This window comes from Bos taurus, chromosome 18 (assembly GCF_002263795.3).
Source record: "Bos taurus isolate L1 Dominette 01449 registration number 42190680 breed Hereford chromosome 18, ARS-UCD2.0, whole genome shotgun sequence".
In the NCBI taxonomy this organism is placed as follows: domain Eukaryota; kingdom Metazoa; phylum Chordata; class Mammalia; order Artiodactyla; family Bovidae; genus Bos; species Bos taurus.
The window spans coordinates 7,797,960-7,817,966 of NC_037345.1; the positions used below are offsets into that span (position 1 = coordinate 7,797,960).

Here is a 20,007-nt window from a genome sequence, read left to right on the forward strand (position 1 = left end):
AACATTCAGAAAATGAAGATCATGGCATCTGGTCCCATCCCTTCATAGGAAATAGATGGGGAAACAGTGGAAACAGTATCAGACTTTATTTTGGGGGGCTCCAAAATCACTGCAGATGGTAATTGCAGCCATGAAATTAAAAGATGCTTACTCCTTGGAAGGAAAGTTATGACCAACCTAGATAGCATATTCAAAAGCAGAGACATTACTTTGCCAATAAAGGTCCATCTAGTCAAGGCTATGGTTTTTCCAGTGGTCATGTATGGATGTGAGAGTTGGACTGTGAAGAAAGCTGAGCGCCAAAGAATTGATGCTTTTGAACTGTGGTGTTGGAGAAGACTCTTGTGAGTCCCTTGGACTGCAAGGAGATCCAACCAGTCCATTCTGAAGGAGATCAGCCCTGGGATTTCTTTGGAAGGAATGATGCTAAAGCTGAAACTCCAGTACTTTGGCCACCTCATGTGAAGAGTTGACTCATAGGAAAAGACTCTGATGCTGGGAGGGATTGGGGGCAGCAGGAGAAGGGGATGACAGAGGATGAGATGGCTGGATGGCATCACTGACTCGATGGATGTGAGTCCAAGTGAACTCCGGGAGTTGGTGATGGACAGAGAGGCCTGGCGTGCTGCAATTCATGGGATTGCAAAGAGTCAGACACGACTGAGCGACTGAACTGAACTGAGGAGCAAGTCCTCATACAGACTGCGTTATACAGATGGCAAGCCTAGAAGGCTAGTACTATATAATTGTTTTTATTATGAAAATTCCCCATTATACAAAAATCAGTGAGTAGACTGAACCCCCATCAACTACTTTCAACAACCATCACCTTGTCAAACTTATTTCATCTATTTCCACATGCTTTTTTCCCCTTGGCATATTTAAAAATAAATTCCATACATAATATAAAATTATCACCAATTATTTTAGAATACATCTCAAAAATGGTCATTTTCTCACTCAGTTATTGTGCTCTTCTTGGGAAAGAAAAAATTTCCTTCTACCCTTTCTAGATTCTTCTGGCTGGTTTAAATTAAGTTGGCATGAGACAGATTAACAGGAGAAAAAGCAAATTTAATTACATATGTATGGGCCTTCAGAAGAATTTAAGGCCCAAGGACAAGTTAGGCAATTGAAGGTTCTGTGGCATCTGAGAAGTAGGTTGAAATTTGGGACCTTGAAAAGGGGATGAAGGCAGTTCACCTGGAGATGAAAGCAAATGTTTAGTAAACAAATGCTTACTATGCCGGGTCAAGGGGACTCTGGCGAGGACTCTGTCTCCAGGCCCTTCCACACCTAGCCCATATTCTTTGTAGATGTCCTGGGTGGTACTGCTCTTTATGGGCCAGGCCCTTTTAAATTCTTTTTAGGTTTGGACCAAGAGATAAGTGTTATCATTCCCTATTATAGATGGGGAAAATGTGGCTCAGAGAGGTTGAGGGGCTTGTCCAAGAGTGCAGCCTTGAAGCACCCATGTGGAAATGGTTATAAACTGTAAAATGCTGTACAAAGGGCTCCAACAGTGATCTGATAAAATCACGCTGTCGAATGCCCTCTTTCCTGAAATTTTGCACGTCCTGAGTCGCTGCTTCCTGGAAAGATCTGGATGAATAACCTTCTGATGTTGCCCAGGATGCTGTCCTGGCAGGCCCCTAGGCTGGGAGCACCCAGGGGAGTAGATTACCTGGAGTGTGCTGGGGGCAGGGTTCCAGCCTGTGCCACCAGACAGCCCTTCAGGGTCTGTAGCTGCCCTAGTGCCCTGGTGTGGTTCTGACCCTGGGAGGAGCACCGGGGCTCCAGCAGCAGCAGCTCTTGCTCCAGGTGCTCCAGCTGAAGATAGAGACACTGCCGGAAGGCACTGTTCTTCCAGGCATCACTTGGGCCCACCTTGGGCCTGGAGCGTTGCATGTTTTCTGGAGGACAAGGGAGAGAAAGAGCATCAGCTGGTGCTGAATGACAGAGTAGACTGCCTGCAATAGAAAAAGAGGTGTTGGTGATGATTTTCTTATATCGAGCACTTACCATATGCCAAGACATGGGAAACCTGAGATTCAGAAAGATGGAGTACTCAGCCCACATGGTCAGTTAGGATTTGAATGTACTTCTTCTTGCCCGAAAATCCCATGGACAGAAGACCCTGCCAGGCTACAGTCCATGGGTCCACAAAGAATCAGACATGACTGAGCAACTGAGCATACACACACTTCTAGTCTTTTATCAAGGGCATTTTCAAAATTTCCTTACACATAGAAGAGATGAAAATAATATACGTATTGCCCTCCCACAGCATATACCCACATTTTGGCAGTCTTTCCTCTGCGCTGCAATTTTTTTTTTTTCTGGAGTATATAAAAAGCAAATCCTAGACACAGAGTTCTCTCATCTGTAAATATTTTAATACATACAAGATTTTAATTTGAAGCCAAGTTTGCCTGTTGCCAAAGATGGTATAAGTCTTGATCTTTTGTTTTTAGTTTTTTTATTATGAAAAATTCTAAATTAGAAAAGAGAATGAGATGAACCTGTACCCATTGCTCAAAATTATCTCCTCATGGCCAGTCGTATCTCATCTAAATTCCAAGCCCCATGTCCTGACACTAAATATTCTCCTGTATCAGGAAAAGGCTCCTTTTAAAAACAAAACCAGTGTCATTATCAATTTTTAAAACAATTAATAATAATTCCTTAACAGCATGAAACAGCCAGTGAAAAAGTTTCCCCTGATTACTTCTGAATGTTCTTCTGCAGTTCTTTTCTTCAAATTTCAGTTTCCTAAAAATTTTTTTAAAAAGCAAAGGTGTTTTATGTTTTAAATTACAGAGGTAAAACATATTCATGCAAGAAAAACACACTTTTGACCCTTTCCACTGTTTCCCCATACCTTCTAAGGGAAGCTTGGCCTCTCCAGGTAGATTATGGCCTGGGTCCCTGGACCCTGAGATGGGAGACCGGCACCCATGGGGCTTTCTCCTGGGCAAGAAGGGCTCAGGTCTGGACCAGAGTTCATTTTCATAAAGGGTGCATGAAACTACATATAGAAGATGGCACAATGGAGCACCCTGGCTCCAGGACCCCTCTCCAGTCACGAGTGAGAAGTGACTGAGAAAATAAGTGATGTGGAGAAAGTAGAGGCTCCTTTACCAGCTGTGGGTAAAGGAATGGCGACACAGACCCTGCCTCCCTTGACTCAACTCAGGCCTTCTACCTCCCCCTCCTTCCTGGGCCTCCCTCACTGATGCCACAGCTAGTTTCCAGCATCAACAGCCTTGGTGTTGCAAGCATTCTAGCAGTGTATCCGGAAGATCCCGTCACTCCCAATGATAATCACTTACTGAATTCCTGTTCTGTGTCAGTCTTGGGTCTAAGCAGTTCAAGTGTCCAATAATCTCACTGATTCCTCACAACCAGCCAAGGAGAGGGCTGGATCAATGCTTCCATTTTACAGGGAGGAAATGGTTTTCTCAGGGAGGTTGACCAACTGTCCAAAGCTGCACAGCTGCTCTTGCGTGTGGGCGAGCCCTAGGTCTGACCAACTCCAGAGTCCTTGTTCTAAGGCCCATGCTGTGAATGCCTATGCCCCCAAACCCCAAAGACCCCCAAACAGGACCAAGTGTCCAGTGCAGGCATCAGCAGAGCTCCTGCTGTGATGACCTTCATGGGCAGCCCAAGCCCAGCTCTCTGGGGCTAATCCTCCAGCGTGGCTGGAACACAGGGGTCAAAATGGGGCTGACCATGGGGTCAGCATGGGCCTGGCCAGGTGGGCTTCGAGTGCTCCATTAAGGAACTCGGACCTTGTCTTGCGGGCAGTGGCTCTCAACATTCAGTCCACGTAACAGTCACCAAAGTGATTGGTTAAAAATGCAGATTCCTGGCCTCACTCCAGAAAATTTAATTCACTGTATCAGAAGTGGGCCAAAGAGTTATGAATTCAAACTCCCCAATCTATAGCGCCCATTTTTGTATTCTAAACAAGGTTAAGACAGTGATCAGTCTTGTGTTAAAAATGGCAGCATACTTAAGCCACACCACCCAATATGGCAGCCACTTGCCATGTGTGATTATTTAAATTAAAATAAAACTAATTTAGTTCCCTAGTCACACTGGCCATGTTTCAAGTGTGCCAATAGCTACTTGTGGCCAATGGCTGCCATATTGGTCAATAGAGACATAGACCATTTCTGTCACTGTGAGAAGTTCTACTGGACAACTGGTCTAAGCACTGGAGACAGCGATCTAGGTGGAAAGGGGCAAGAGGAGAGTCAGACTAGTTCATACCAGAATAATGTGCAGTACACATGTACAGCTCTCCATGTAATTCATGATTTGGCAACAAGCAATGTGAAAGCCATGCCCGTGGGGCAACCCAAGATGGGCGGGTCATGGTGGAGAGATCTGACAGAATGTGGTCCACTGGGGAAGGGAATGGCAAACCAGTATTCTTGCCTTGAGAAGTCCATGAATAGTATGAAAAGGCAAAATGATAGGATACTGAAAGAGGAACTCCCCAGGTCAGGAGGTGCCCAATATGCTACTGGAGATCAGTGGAGAAATAACTCCAGAAAGAATGAAGGGATGGAGCCAAAGCAAAAACAATACCCAGCTGTGGATGCGACTGGTAATAGAAGCAAGGTCCAATGCTGTAAAGAGCAATATTGCATAGGAACCTGGAATGTCAGGTCCATGAATCAAGGCAAATTGGAAGTGGTCAAACAAGAGATGGCAAGAGTGAATGTCAACAGTCTAGGAATCAGCGAACTAAAATGGACTGGAATGGGTGAATTTAACTCAGATGACCATTATATCTACTACTGCGGGCAGGAATCCCTCAGAAGAAATGGAGTGGCCATCATGGTCAACAAAAGAGTCCGAAATGCAGTACTTGGATGCAATCTCAAAAACGACAGAATGATCTCTGTTTGTTTCCAAGGCAAACCATTCAATATCACAGTAATCCAAGGCTATGCCCCAACCAGTAACGCTGAAGAAGCTGAAGTTGAACGGTTTTGTGAAGACCTACAAGACCTTTTAGAACTAACGCCCCAAAAAGATGTCCTTTTCATTATAGGGGACTGGAATGCAAAAGTAGGAAGTCAAAAAACACCTGGAGTAACAGGCAAATTTGGCCTTGGAATATGGAATGAAGCAGGGCAAAGGCTAATAGAGTTTTGCCAAGAAAATGCACTGGTCATAACAAACACCCTCTTCCAACAATACAAGAGAAGACTCTACACATGGACATCACCAGATGGTCAACACCGAAATCAGATTGATTATATTCTTTGCAGCCAAAGATGGAGAAGCTCTATACGGTCAGCAAAAACAAGACCAGAAGCTGACTGTGGCTCAGATCATGAACTCCTTATTGCCAAATGCAGACTTAAATTGAAGAAAGCAGGGAAAACCACTAGACCATTCAGGTATGACCTAAATCAAATCCCTTATGATTATACAGTGGAAGTGAGAAATAGATTTAAGGGACTAGATCTGATAGATAGAGTGCCTGATGAACTATGGATGGAGGTTCGTGACATTGTACAGGAGACAGGGATCAAGACCATCCCCGTGGAAAAGAAATGCAAAAAAGCAAAATGGCTGTCTGGGGAGGCCTTACAAATAGCTGTGAAAAGAAGAGAAGCCAAAAGCAAAGGAGAAAAGGAAAGATATAAGCCTCTCAATGCAGAGTTCCAAAGTATAGCAAGAAGAGATAAGAAAGCATTCTGCAGGGACCAATGCAAAGAAATAGAGGAAAACAACAGAATGGGAAAGACTAGAGATCTCTTCAAGAAAATTAGAGATACCAAGGGAACATTTCATGCAAAGATGGGCTCGATGAAGGACAGAAATGGTATGGACCTAACAGAAGCAGAAGATATTAAGAGATGGCAAGAATACACAGAAGAACTGTACAAAAAAGATCTTCACGACCCAGATAATCACGATGGTGTGATCACTGACCTAGAGCCAGACATCCTGGAATGTGAAGTCAAGTGGGCCTTAGAAAGCATCACTACAAACAAAGCTAGTGGAGGTGATGGAATTCCAGTTGAGCTATTTCAAATCCTAAAAGATGATGCTGTGAAAGTGCTGCACTGAACATGCCAGCAAATTTGGAAAACTCAGCAGTGGCCACAGGACTGGAAAAGGTCAGTTTTCATTCCAATCCCAAAGAAAGGCAATACCAAAGAATGCTCAAACTACTGCACAATTGCACTCATCTCACATGCTAGTAAAGTAATGCTCAAAATTCTCCAAGCCAGGCTTCAGCAATATGTGAACCGTGAACTTCCTGATGTTCAAGCTGCTTTTAGAAAAGGCAGAGGAACCAGAGATCAAATTGCCAACATCCGCTGGATCATGGAAAAAGCAAGAGAGTTCCAGAAAAACATCTATTTCTGCTTTATTGACTATGCCAAAGCCTTTGACTGTGTGGATCACAATAAACTGTGGAAAAGTCTAAAAGAGATGGGAATACCAGACCACCTGACCTGCCTCTTGAGAAATCTATATGCAGGTCAGGAAGCAACAGTTAGAACTGGACATGGAACAGCAGACTGGTTCCAAATAGGAAAAGGAGTACGTCAAGGCTGTATATTGTCACCCTGCTTATTTAACTTATATGCAGAGTACATCATGAGAAACACTGGGCTGGAAGAAGCACAAGCTGGAATCAAGATTGCCGGGAGAAATATCAATAACCTCAGATATGCAGATGACACCACCCTTATGGCAGAAAGTGAAGAGGAACTAAAAAGCCTCTTGAGGAAAGTGAAAGAGGAGAGTGAAAAAGTTGGCTTAAAGCTCAACACTCAGAAAATGAAGATCATGGCATCTGGTCCCATCACTTCATAGGAAATAGATGGGGAAACAGTGGAAATAGTGTCAGACTTTACTTTTTTGGGCTCCAAAATTACTGCAGATGGTGATTGCAGCCATGAAATTATAAGACGCTTACTCCTTGGAAGGAAGGTTATGATCAACCTAGATAGCATATTGAAAAGCAGAGACATTATTTTGCCAACAAAGGTCCGTCTAGTCAAGGCTATGGTTTTTTCTGTGGTCATGTATGGATGTGAGAGTTGGACTGTGAAGAAAGCTGCGCGCCGAAGAATTGATGCTTTTGAACTGTGGTGTTGGAGAAGATTCTTGAGAGTCCCTTGGATTGCAAGAAGATCCAACCAGTCCATTCTGAAGGAGATCAGCCCTGGGATTTCTTTGGAAGGAATGATGCTAAAGCTGAAACTCCAGTACTTTGGCCACCTCATGTGAAGAGTTGACTCATTGGAAAAGACTCTGATGCTGGGAGGCATTGGGGGCAGGAGGAGAAGGGGACGACAGAGGATGAGATGGCTGGATAGCATCAATGACTCGATGGATGTGAGTTTGGGTGAACTCCGGGAGTTGGTGATGGACAGGGAGGCCTGGCGTGCTGTGATTCATGGGGTCACAAAGAGTCGGACACGACTGAGCGACTGAACTGAACTGAACTGAATGTGAAAGCAGTGCAGGAGATACTTAAGAGCTAAAGAGCACGTGGCTCGAGACCCTGTTGTGGGCTGAGTGATTGAGTTGCTGCTCAGAGGAAGGGACACGTCAGCCAAGAATACAAGCTGAGTAGGCATTAGCCAAGCGAAGAGAGGAGAGAGGACATTAAAGGTCAGAAGACTAACAATGTGTACAGGCCTTCATGGGAAGGCACCTTGGAATTATGTGGAGACCAGGATACCTGTAGTACAGAGAGGGAGGCTATGGTGAGTGGTTGGAGTGCAGGCTGGTGAGGGAGACCCTGGGAAGACTTCTTGATCCCCTAGTGATACAGACACAGCCCTCAGTCCTGCATCCACCTGGCTCCAACATGTCCCCTCTAAGCAGAGAAATATCAAAACTCACCTTTTACTTGTACTGATCCAAGAGTGAGTGTTAAAGGGGCCCCTGTCTGGCTGACTTCCTCCGAGAAGACCTGCCCTGCTTTGATCTGTCGACAGATGACATCTTCCATCAAGGCCAGCAGCTGGTTGATGTTCATTGAGTTCGTGGAGTCCCAGCCCAAGAGAGGGGGTGGCACCTTCAGAGCTTTGAACAGGGAGCTGACAAGTCTCCACAAATCCTGCAAGTCACCCAGTGGGAACAGGGTGTGAGCTACAGGTAAGGGGACAGCAGAGTACTCAAGAGCACTCACCCTGGGGCTGGACAGTCTGGGTCTGATCCCAGGTCTGCCTACTGAGACGTGACCTTGGATCACCTTGAGCTTCTGTTTTGTCCTGCATAAAATCTCTATTCTAGGATTTCAACTGACACATTTCAGGCTATATTCCTCAAAGTGTGGCACATAGGTGCTCAATAAATGCGTAACAAATGCATGAATACAGAGGGAATCCTTTTGGGGTACTTCCAGCCTGTGATCTGTAGTGAAAGTATAATATTTTGTACAGAATAGATACCCAAAAAAGGTATCTGTGCATGTGTGAATGTATGTTGTAGGTCTGTGCTTGCACATGTGTACATGTGTATAAACACACGTACACACATGTGTGTACATGTGTGTGGAGATGTGCGTATGTTGTTTGCATATATGTATGCATTGTAGATGTGTGGTGTGTGTTAATGTGTACATGTGGCATGTGTGTAAGCATTCATGTGGGTATGTGTATGCATGTATACATGTGTGCACTGTGCAGATGTACATTGTGTACCTCTATACATGTTTGTGGGTGTATCCATGGTTTGTGTGAATGTGTGTACATGTGGCATGTGTGTATGCCTGCATGTGTACGTGTGATGTTCACATTTTTGCACATATGTGTACGTGCGTGTGTGTGCAGTTGATGAATCTTGGTAACCGACGCTGTCAGACAACATGGACTGCAGGCCTCAAACCCCAGTCCCCACCCCAACTTCTTCCCAGGCTAGAAGTCCCCCTGTGCTGCCAGGGTTGAGACCTGCCTTGGTCACTGCTTCAGGCGTCAGAAGGCCATCCTCCGTGGGCTGTGGTGAGGGTGCCAGGCTGAGGCGCCTCCCATCCCATTTCCCAGCGTTCTGCTCCTTAGCCACCCAAGGACGGGTATTCCGAAAGATCTGAACGATCAGGAGGTTGATGGGGAACATGAGGAGTGAGCTCTCCAGCCCAATCATCACTTCCTGCCAAGTGAACTCGATTTGACCTGGGGCAGATGGAGGGCAGGGGTCAAGTAGAGTCCCCTCCACCCTTCCCACAATGTGGCTGTGCAGCAAGGGTTATCCTTGCCTGAAGAGAGGTCTGCCCCTTGAATGGCACCAAGGCTGGGGGGGCAGGGAGTGGCAGGTGGTGACCACTGAGCCCTTGGGATGTCCTGCCTGATGGGTGTGCCTTTGTTTACCTGGTTTCTTGGGTCATCTGGTATACTCTGTGCTAACAATGTGATTTATGGTGGGGGCCTTGGTTTCCCTGTATCACCTCAACGTCTAGAGGAGCTGGAGTCTTAGGTCAGTCATCCAGGGTCAGCCATGTCTATGTTAGCATGCCCCAATAAAAACTAGACACTAAGGCTCAAGAGAGGATCCATGGTTGGCATTACTCTGCACGTGTGATCACATGTCATTGTCTGAAGGAGTGAGTACCATCCAGACTCCATTGGAAGCTCAGTGCCTAGTCGCCTAGTCTCCCATGGATCCTGCCCCACATGCCTCTTCCTTTTTCTGATTTTGATCTGTATCCTTTCTCTAATAATTATGAGTATAATGGCATGTCTGACTTCTGAGTCCTTCTAATGAGTTATTGAACTTCAGAGTAGTCTTGGGGCCTCTGGAATTGCATGGCATTTCTGGGCAGTGACAGCTCATGTCTACTGCCAGTAGCCCTGATCTCCATGCCTGGAGAGTGGGAGTTACCCAAGTCCATCTTTTGCTCAGCTGGGTCCTTGGGGACACCCCAGAACATGATGCTGGTCAGCATGGTGCAGAGGAGCAGTGAGAAGCAGCAGGACACCCTCTGGACACGTGTGAAGTTGCTCCAAGCTGAGCTGCTGAAGATGGAGTACCAAATGTGGCCGTCCTGGAAGCCTGTGGAGGTCTTCATGAAAAACAGGTGGCTGTGGACAGACCAGGGGAGAGTGACAGGCATTAGGGAGACAGGAATAGGGGAGAAGCCTGGGCTCTTTGGAGCAATCCTGGACTGAGATGGAGGATTTGTTTCTAAAATTCTTCATCTGTTTTTTTTTGTTTTTTGTTTTTTTTTTCTGTTATAGAAGAAATACAGCATCATAGTAGCATCATTTAGAATTAGTGATGGGGACTCTGGACAGAGTGGTTGGAGCCCTCTTACCTACTGTGTGACCTCAGGCAAGTTACTTTATGCGTAAGGAAATTTGGATAACTGTTCTATAACTTATCACCACCTGAAGATAATTCTGTCTCGAAGGGTCCGTGTCCCTCCAGGCCCTTCTATCACATCAAGAAAAACCGATTAGTCATTAATATCACACATTCAGAGCTACCCAGACCTGCAAGCTGAAACATGCTTTTATTTGGCTGAGACTGAATTATGATGCAATTCCTCTAGAGATGAAATGACAAAAGAGCATTTGCTTTAAAGGAAAAAGAACAGTACCTGAATTGTTTCCTGTCCTCCTCTGTGGCCACTGGAAATACCTTGTCAAGGACACAGTCTCCGACATCGATGGATAGCCATGAGTTGCAGAGGAAGTACCACTTCCGGTCCATTGCCAGGTCATGCACCAGCACCCGGCTTACATACCTGGAGGGGACCCACACTTTTGAGGATAATGTTAGGCAGATGAGATGTCTTTGGACCCCTTGAAGATAATGTTAATATATTGCAGACCTGAGTCCAAGAACGAGAACTCCTAAAAAGAGACTTTGTATTTTTCTTCATTGCCGTTAGTGCCTTGATCAAAATGCCCCAATCAGTGGGTGAATTTGGTTTCATGTGGGGAATTCAGCTAGTGTAGACCACCAGCTTGGAGGCTGCCAAGTTTTCACAGGTATGCTGCAAGAGCGTGCATTCTGAAACTGTGCAGCCTCATGTAGGGCAGCAAGCCCAGGGTCACCATCCTGATACAAGCAAGGAAAGTGGAATTGTTTGGACTGTGTGTCTAGGGAGGTGCAAGCTTGAGCACACAAACCCGGTCCACCCCTGGGCCTCCATCCAGAGAATGGGCCTGCCCTCCATCTGGGACTCAGGGCTCTGTGGTGATCATCAAATCTGATTTAGATCTTTGAGGCCCAGGGAAGAAATGAAGTCATCTTGCCTCTGCTGGGAGGTCAGATTCAGCAGCAGCTGTTTTCTCTGTTGCCTTACAGGGAAATGAGACTAATGATATCAATAGGCACTCTTTTTTTTTTTTTTTTTTAAACTATGTAATTTTATGTTTTATTTATTTAAAAATAACTTTATTTTAGTTTTGGCTGTGCTGGGTCTTTGTTGCTGTGTGGGCTTTGCTCTAGTTGCAGCGAGTGGGGGCTACTCTTGGTTGCAGTAGGTGGGCTTCTCATTGCGGTGGCTTCTCTTGTTGTGGAGCATGGGTTCTAGGGCGCCTGGCCTTCCGTTGTTGTGGCTCCAGGGCTCTGGAGCTCAGGCTCAAAAGTTGTGGTGCATGGGCTTAGTTGCTCTGAGGCATGTGGGATCTTCCCAGATCAGGGATCAAACCCCTGTCTCCTACATTGACAAGAGGATTCTTTACCACTGAGCCTCCAGGGAAGCCCTGTAGGCACTCTTTATTGAGCATTTACTGCACAGTGGGGATTATGCTAAGAAGCTCTTGACATGCATTTTCTCCTTTCATGGAGGATAGTCCCCATCAGGCATGTAAGAGCCACCTCTGTTGAGGTCATACACCCTCCTGAGGTGGCTGACATCCAGTGCCCATTGGGTGAGGCACCTGGGTGTGATCAAGACCTGGGCATCTCAACCCAACTCAGCACAGCTCCAAAGCTCCCTGTGTGGTCAGCTGATCTGTCTTTGGGCTGCATCAAAGCTCTTCTGCCCATCCTGCTTGCTTCTCTCCCTGTCCAGGGGCTAATCCCAGGCATCCCTTAGGTAAACAGCCTCCATATTCAACTTCATCTCAGAGTCTGCATCCTAGGAACCAACCCTCAGCTGAGGGTCTTAATCCTGTAGATGAGTTAAGGACACTGGTCGAAATGCTGTGTTTTCTGAAAGCTGCCAGCCACCGGCGAGTGTTCAGGCTGGAGGCCACTCATCTGGGTCTCAGGCAAAATGGGGAGTGCAGTAAGCCAGGAAGGGGAGGACTCTTGGCTCTGAGCTTGCCAGTTGTGTGACCTTGGGCAAGTCAGTTAATCTTTCCCAAGTTTAGATTCACCTGTTGGGGGCCAGAGTGAGGTACTCCGCCCGTGACAAAGGTCATGAGGAAGGAGGCTCGACATACGCAAAGGCGGGATCGAGCCTCAGGAGTCCCCCTGGAACTCCTCGAGCATCTACCCCCATAACCAGAGCCTGCCTACTTTACTACTTTGTGCTCTCACCTACATCTCTGACTTTACGGGGGGCTGTCCCCCACCACCTCTTTCGGAGAAGGAGTTAACCTACAGCTCCAGTTAATAATAATTCCTGGGCGTGATAAGAGTGTTTTAACCTACAAACTCCTCTGAAGGTTCTCTAGCCTGCCTGACAGGCTTGTCCGGCCACATGTGATTGCTCACAGCCTCCCAACCGTGAGAGGCACGAGATGCTTTAAACCTTCTAAAAACAGGTTCCTTAGAAAAGTTAGAAAACTATTAGTATAAATATAATGGGCTGATTAGAAATTGTATTGGTGAAGGGTTTTTCATTTGTTGAGCCAATGTTTGTTGCTAAGTCTCCACATCCCCTGCCCTTACACACATTAATGAATATATAAAAGAAATAAGTATTAACCTTTGATATTAATCACATTAGACCTTAGGCTAAGTAAATTCTTTCCTTAACTAAAACCCACTATACCCTCACCCTGTAGGAATGTAACTTTATTTGGGTGGCATCTGTTTTGAGAATAATCACCCCTGGAGAAATAAGTGTCCTGGTTGACTGACCGCTGTCACAAGGAGAGGGTCGTAAATTGTCAGCAGGTCCCCTGGCCAGAAGATGATGTAACACCCCTAAGACCTCTGTATACATTTGTATGAAGCACCTGACTTTGATAAAAGTCAGGACTGCTGACCCCGCGTGACTTTTGTATAACATCTCAGTGTATAAAAGTAGACCATGGAAAATAAAGAATTGGGATCAGTTTCTCGAAATACTGGTCTCCCCATGTCGCTCTCTCTCTCACTCTGGCTGAGTCTCCATCTGGAGCGCGGAACCCACCATGCTTACTAATTATGCCTGGGCTTCTAAGATCTGACCGGGGAGGCCTCAGTGTCTCCTCTCCTTCGGGAGAACGGAAGGACGCCTGTGGCCTACGTAAGTGGTGCAAACTTCTTGTCTTGAAGTTTTATTGGTCTCCCGCGTAAACCAAGCCACTCAGCCTCTTTTCTCCACTGAATTTTCCTACTGAGCTATCCTCATCCTATTACTCTTTATATCTTTGATAAAATATTTAAATAAATAGGTCGCCGACACCGTCCCCGCTTCGAATACCCTGGATCAGCCGGGGCAGGACCCCGGCATTCACCCACTTATAAAACAAGAATAATAACAGCACTTGTCCCGGAGGGTCAGTGAGCATCCAGTGAGGAAAGCATGGGAGGAATTAGCTTAGTGCTCTGCAGTGGAGCCGTTCTCACATCTTCTCCTGGAGAATCAGCCAGTGTCTCATCTACTCTCCTCATATTGGGCAGGGTTTGTCATTAGAGTAGGCATCTATCCCCATTTTATAGATGCAGAAACTGAGAGCTAAATGAGAGACTGAGCATTGTGTGTGGCCTGTGGACTGGTGGGCCTCTCTGATCCTTGGTTTCCTCATCTGTGAAATAGGGATCCATTCTGTTTTCTTAGAGAGGCTCATGAGGATCAGCAAGGCAGCATATGCACAGTGCCCAGCCTTGGACCTGTCGCTTAGTAGGTCCCTGTGATTTGCCCACCCCTGACTCACCAAGATGGCTGATCCCCTGAGTTGTCATGCCACAGTCGCAGGCTCCTCAGCTCCCCCAGGGGAAACAGGGTGGAGAGCAAGAAGACATCCACTCCCCCTCGCTCAAAAACCGGGATGTCGGGGTCCAACAGGTGGTGGGGCTCACTCTCTCCATCCAGGCCATATAGGGTGACAGTCACCTGAAACCCAGAGGCCAGGAGTGGCCAACTCTGCATGGTAACTGAGCCCTGTGTTTCACTGGAGGTGTCTGAAAACCAATGAAACCCAACGGAGCTTGCCCTTTCTCCTCCTCTCGTCCCACCGTGGGCCTGCCTGAGTTATTTTTCAGCTGTATGAAAATTTGAGGTGACACTATCTGTATGCACATCTTTGAGATGAGCCGTACTCATAAAATGCTTCCTGATGAACTTTTCAGACTTCCCGTCTGTTTATTTGAAAGGGCCGTAGGGCAAGAACTGGTTTTTCTCCCTAACGACTATATTCTCAGGGCTCCCAGAGTTCCCAGTATTGAGGCAGGAATGAATGACTGCCCATTACTTTGAAAATACATATTCTCGGGCCCCATCCAGATCTACCAAGAATACTGGGCACAGGAATCTGTAGTTTTCTGAAGCCCTGCAGGTGCTGCTGGTGGCCATGCCTGATTACCTGAGCCCAAAACAACTACAGCAGGTATCACTATGCCCCACTGATATCCGTCCCTCAGCCTCACCACAGTGGTGAGGCTGTCCCACTGCCAGCTGCTGTGTCTCTTGCTCTGGGGGTTTCTTGGCTGTCAGAGCAGCAGGTGAAAGCTGGCAGAGAATTAATGGCCCCTGCAAGCTGTGTTCCCCCGATGACTTGTGGGGTTGGTAGATAAACAGCCCAGTTCCCTCAGTCCTCTGCTGGGATAACTCTGAGGCCCACGTTCTTCACTGCTTTCCGGAGTTCCCCAGTGGGATTGGGCTACAGTTGCCCACAGGGGTGGTGGGCTTGATTATGAGTTCTTCATTCCTTCCCTTCCCTGCCTGGCTTCCCACTCCACTATGGGGTGCCCTCGAATCCCCTCTCAAATGAACTACTTGTGCTTGAATCCTTGTTTCAGAGTCAGCTTCTAAAGCAGAGTCTCCCCTGTAGACATTCTTGGTCAGGCAATTCCTTGCTCTGGGGCTTTCCTGTGTGCTGTTGGATGTTTAGCATCATCCTTGGCCTCCACTCACTAGGTGCCAGCAGCATCTCTTCCTCTCCTAAATTGTGACAACCAGAATGACTTCCGAAATTACCAGCCATCCCTGGGGGCCAACCTTTTGAGAACCACTATGCCAGAAGAACTCAACTAAGAAGTATCAATTGAAAAGTGAAATGGGGAGCCATGAAATGGCCTGTGGATCACACACTTTCACTCTTTCATTCCTAGGAAGGTCAGTTCCTCATATCAAATAGAAATGGGGTGGGTGTTTCATTAGATGGATGAAAGTGATTCCTGCAATTATTCAGCACATAGTTACTGAGTACTTACTGTGCGTTAGATAGCTGATTGAGGCACTGAGGTGCAGCAATTTTTAAAAATTTATTTAATTCAAATAAAAATAAATGTATACACAAGTAAAAATTAAGATTTAAATAAGACTAAAAAAGTAAAAAGTAAATGGACACATGCCATGCTCTCATGGAGCCTAATATAATTTTTAAAAAAACAATGGAGGGACTTCCCTGGTGATTCAGTGGCTAAGACTCTGAGCTCCCAATGCAAGGGGTTCCATCCCTAGTCAGGGAACTAGGTCTTGAATGCCACAACTAAGAGTTTTCATGCTGCAATAAAGATGGAAGAGCCTGCAAGCTACGACTAAGATCTGGTGCAGCCAAATAAATAATAGTTTTTAAAAAACCCCAAATCAAAAGAGCTTTCTTTAGCACAGTACACACAGTATCCGTGGTTCTCAAGCTATGTTCCAAGGAGCACAGTTTCAGTAAAGGAAGCCTGGAGGCTGCTGTGAGGGATGGTACATTCTGATGAAGGCCATGACGCAGGCCAGACTTAACTAAGGATGCTGAGACATGACAGAAACAACCTGCTGTGTGCTCCACAACTAAACTTTTAGGGATTTTGGAGAATCCATAAACAAATGAAATCATGGCTTCACTACCTTTAGTCAGCCTTTCAAGGACAGCCTCACCTCTTAGCTGGATGCCAGCTAATCTGTTTTCCTCAAAAATGTAATCTGAGGTTTTTTTTCAAATGATTGCCATTGTTTCTTTTTTTCTTTTGTCCTCTTTCTCTTAAAAATTCTTTTTTCCCCTTTATTCATTGGTAGCAGTCTACTGACTGTTCTGCATATGTGAGCACATTTGAGTGCAGGTAACTAGCTGTTTGAATTATCCTTTAGTAGGGTTAAATGAGAAGACCAGTGGGTACAGTGATGGTGGTAGCTTAGTCTGTAAGTAGTGTCCGACTCTTGAAACCCCATGGACTGTAGCCTGCCAGGCTCCTTTGTCCATGGGATTTCCCAAGCAAGAATGCTGGAATGGGTTGCCATTTCCTTCTCCAGGGGATCTTCCCAGCCCAGGGACTGAACCCACATCTCTTGCATCTACTACATTGGCAGGCAGATTCTTTACCAACTGAGCCACCAGGGAAGCAGCATCAGACCCCAGATCTCCCTTAATCCACTCCTCCTTTATCTTTTTAAATATTGGGGCTTAGGGTATTATTTTTGTCTAGCAAAAAGATACTTTTCTCTAAAAAAAAGCAGAAGTTAAAAAAAAACCCACAGCAAAATCCAGTGTGCTAAAGTAACTCAACAACCGACTGGTCAGCGCTTTGCTGGGTGGTACATGCTAACTGACCAAGGGGTCTGGTGAGTCAAGTACCTTTGAGGAGGTGGCTGCCCCCCTCCGGTGTCCAGTGTAGATTGTCACCAGGTAGTGGTACTGAGCCAAGGGGTCGTTGTCCTCCAGCGCCGTGACCTTTACCTGGGCAGAAGGATGGCATTGTGGGGTCATCCACCACACACGTAGCCGGGAGTGAGTTGGGCGTTCATGACAGTTAAAGGGGGGGAAGCACACTTATGTCTGCTATTGATTCATTGCATCAGATAAGAACTGTTCTTTATAAAAGCAGGGTTTCAAGTGAAAACCAAAACTTTTATTTTTTTTAATTTAAATTTATTTATTTTAATTGGAGGCTAATTACTTTATAAAAACAAAAACTTTTAAAATAAAAAATATACATTCATTATTAAATATGACCCAAAGTAGTCAAATTGGAGATGAACTTGGTATTAAGCTGAGAATGTTTGATGTTTGAGCTGATAAATACAAACTCTGTTCATAAATGATTTCTCATAACATTGGTAACCAGATTGTGCCTCTAAGGAAATTTTTTAAAAATGAATGTTTTTTTAGCAAAAAATAAATAGCTGGAGTTGGTCAGAGGCTACAGAGGGCTGGGCAGTGGTGAGCTCCCCAGATCTATTGTCGGTGAAGGGCTGTTTTCTCAGTTGCCGAGGTGATATTGTCAGGGATGCAAGTCATCTCTGTCAAAGTCATGCACCTCCCAGGGAACCCGATATCTAAGGACAGATTGGTTCATTGCCACCTGGGCTTCTCAGCGTAGTTCAGGACAATTCCAGAGCTCCTCAAGGCGTCAATCAACTATCAGTAGGCTGCATCCCAACTTGACTTCTCCCCCTGCCCGTCCTACCTTCTTCCTTCCCTGCCCCGGGGCTGATCCCAAGCACTTCTTGATAAACACCCTGCATATTCAACTCCATCTGAGGGTCTGCTCCCCAGAAACCAACCTACAGCTGAGAGACTTAAAATATTAGTGTTAAACCCCTTGGGCAAATCAAAGACAACAGTATAAATTGGGCAACTATTATCTTTTTAGGTTTCATACCATTCATATCCTGAGAGGTGTTGCTGTATGTAGGGAGGGGAGGCAATGTTGAAAGGTGCAGTGCATTCTTAGATTCATTTATGTGCTCACTCACTCCTGAGTGTGTATTGAAGGCTCCTATGGGTCAGATGTGATGCATGTATCAGAAAAAGAATCAGAACTTTGTTGTCACAATTGGTTATTGTTTGATCTTGTTTTTACCCTCAGACCTGACTTATCGTCAGGCAGATCTGAGTTTGAATTCTGGCTCCTTGGAGGTGGCTTTGGACTAGATAATTACCCTACACATTCCAAAGAAAGGACTGGTTTTGGCAAGCTCCTGGAAGATAACCTCTAAGTTCTTGAAATATCCTGCATAATCAGGATGTCTGACTATCCGGGGCCTCGGGCCACCCTAGGCATTATGTGCTAGCAGTGTGATCTGTGGTGAGAGCTTTGGGCCACGCTCTGTCAGTCTGACCTGGGCAGGGATGAGGGGCAGTGGATGCTAGAGACTAACGGCAGTCATGCAGGTGCCATACTTAAGAGACTGACCCCTAGTAAAACCAAGGTTTGGGGAGCTTCCTAGTGGGCAATACGTCACATGTGCTGTTGCACATCACTGCCAGAAGAATTCATCTGTCTGTAGGGCTCCATGGGAGAGGACAGTTAGAATCTCTTGCCTGATATCTCTTGAACCCTTCCTTTTTCTGATTTTAATCTGCGCTTTTTCACTGTAGTAAACTGGAACCATGAGGATAATAGCTATTTAACGTCCTGTGTGTCCTCCTAGCAAATCACTGAATTTGAGGGTGGTCTAGGGGACTCTCAACATCAGCATCCTCCCCCTTGGTGCTGTTTTGGGCATTAAGTGGGAATAGTACCTGGTACACAGTCGATCCTCAACAAGTGGTCAGTTTTATGATCCTCCTGATAATTTGATACACAAGAACATTTTACAGGTAAAGAGGCTGAGAGGCCAGCTTACCGGAGATGACTCCAGGGGTCAAGGCTTGGACTTGCAGCTGGCCCCTCGGCCCCCCACCAGGGCTCCATTCTTTGGAGCTCCTGCAAGGGGACTGCTCGCCCCCTGCTGTTTCCGTGTATCGTGCCACCTCACCTTGGCTTGATCCTGAGCATCCTTCCTCCTCGCCCAGATCAGCACCAGGAGGTAGGCCACGCAGAGGCAGCTCACGGTGGTCACAACCACAGGGTTGTCCGCAAAGGTGGCAAAGAGCTCAGCAGTCTGGCGGACATCCACGGCGTTGGGCATCACCAGGAGTGTGCTCCCAAAGAAGGTGAGATGGTTGCAGAGGCAGTGGGTCTGCGAGAGGGTGGTCCGCGGCCCCACCTGCAACCCCAAAGAGGCTCTGGTGAAAGGACTCAGGAAGTATACCTTCCCCACCCATGGGAGGAGAGCAGTAAGGGGTGGACCCTGTCCTGGGGAGGGGTGGGAGACTGCTGAAGGCCAGCTTCAGGATTCTCTTTGGGCTTTTTTATTTAATGAAACATTAATTTTTTTAATATAGTGAATTATGTCTTGTAGTGGGCTCACCTGGTGGCTCAGATGGTAAAGAATCTGCTTGCAATGCCCGAGACCCAGGTTGTCCCTGGGTTGGGAAGATCCCTTGACGAAGGGAATAGTTACCCACTCCAGTGTTCTGGCCTGGAGAATTCCAGGGACAGAGGAGCCTGGCAGACTACAGCCCATGAGGTCACACAGAGTGAAGCATGACTGAGCGACTTAACACTTACACATGTCTGTAATAAGCATTTTTGCACCTGTCATTCTTACTGAATGACCATGCCCATCTTGCCAATCTGCTTCGCCTTTTTGGATAGGAAGTGTTAAGGGTAAAGCCAAAACGCCCTCTGTCCCCCAACCTCCAGAAGCAGTCACTGCCACGTGCTTGGTGTGCATCCTTTCCAGTACTCTCTCCCAGCTGGTGCTCCCTCACCAGTCAAGTATTTGTGGGGTGCTGCTTCCAGGCCAGGCAAGGTGCTGAGAAAACATTCAGGGTGACCAACTCATCTCAGTTTGCCAGGGACCTCTCTGCTTCTCAAACTGAAAGTCTTAGATCCTGGGAGCCCCCTGAGTCCCAGGCAAACTGAGACAGCAGGTTATCT

At 46.4% G+C, this 20,007-nt stretch overlaps 2 protein-coding genes across 10 annotated transcripts in view; one reads left to right on the plus strand and one right to left on the minus strand.

Annotated features, from left to right (window-relative positions):
• The window catches only part of LOC112442253 (uncharacterized), a 116,097-nt gene that overhangs the window by 43,022 nt on the left and 53,068 nt on the right, over positions 1–20,007 (plus strand). For 7 of the 9 annotated variants that reach the window (XM_059877372.1, XM_059877369.1, XM_059877375.1 and 4 more), the window contains exon 1: positions 1,907–19,178. The exons of 1 other annotated variant lie outside the window; for it this stretch is intronic. In XM_059877372.1, the coding sequence (XP_059733355.1) occupies positions 4,141–6,093 (1,953 nt within the window). In that variant the 5' untranslated portion in view covers positions 1,907–4,140 and the 3' untranslated portion in view covers positions 6,094–19,178. Of the gene's footprint in view, positions 1–1,906; positions 19,179–20,007 lie in introns of those variants that run through there. One more of the 9 variants, XR_009491268.1, reaches the window with a different exon arrangement.
• LOC101905746 (polycystin-1-like protein 2) overlaps positions 1–20,007 on the minus strand; it is a 107,987-nt gene that overhangs the window by 22,502 nt on the left and 65,478 nt on the right. The window contains exons 24-31 of the mRNA XM_059877377.1: positions 19,001–19,231; positions 16,875–16,976; positions 14,025–14,203; positions 10,583–10,729; positions 9,865–10,064; positions 8,941–9,158; positions 7,888–8,104; positions 1,685–1,913 (exon numbers count right to left, since the gene is read on the minus strand). Of these exons, the coding sequence (XP_059733360.1) occupies positions 1,685–1,913; positions 7,888–8,104; positions 8,941–9,158; positions 9,865–10,064; positions 10,583–10,729; positions 14,025–14,203; positions 16,875–16,976; positions 19,001–19,231 (1,523 nt within the window). The remainder of the gene's footprint in view (positions 1–1,684; positions 1,914–7,887; positions 8,105–8,940; positions 9,159–9,864; positions 10,065–10,582; positions 10,730–14,024; positions 14,204–16,874; positions 16,977–19,000; positions 19,232–20,007) is intronic.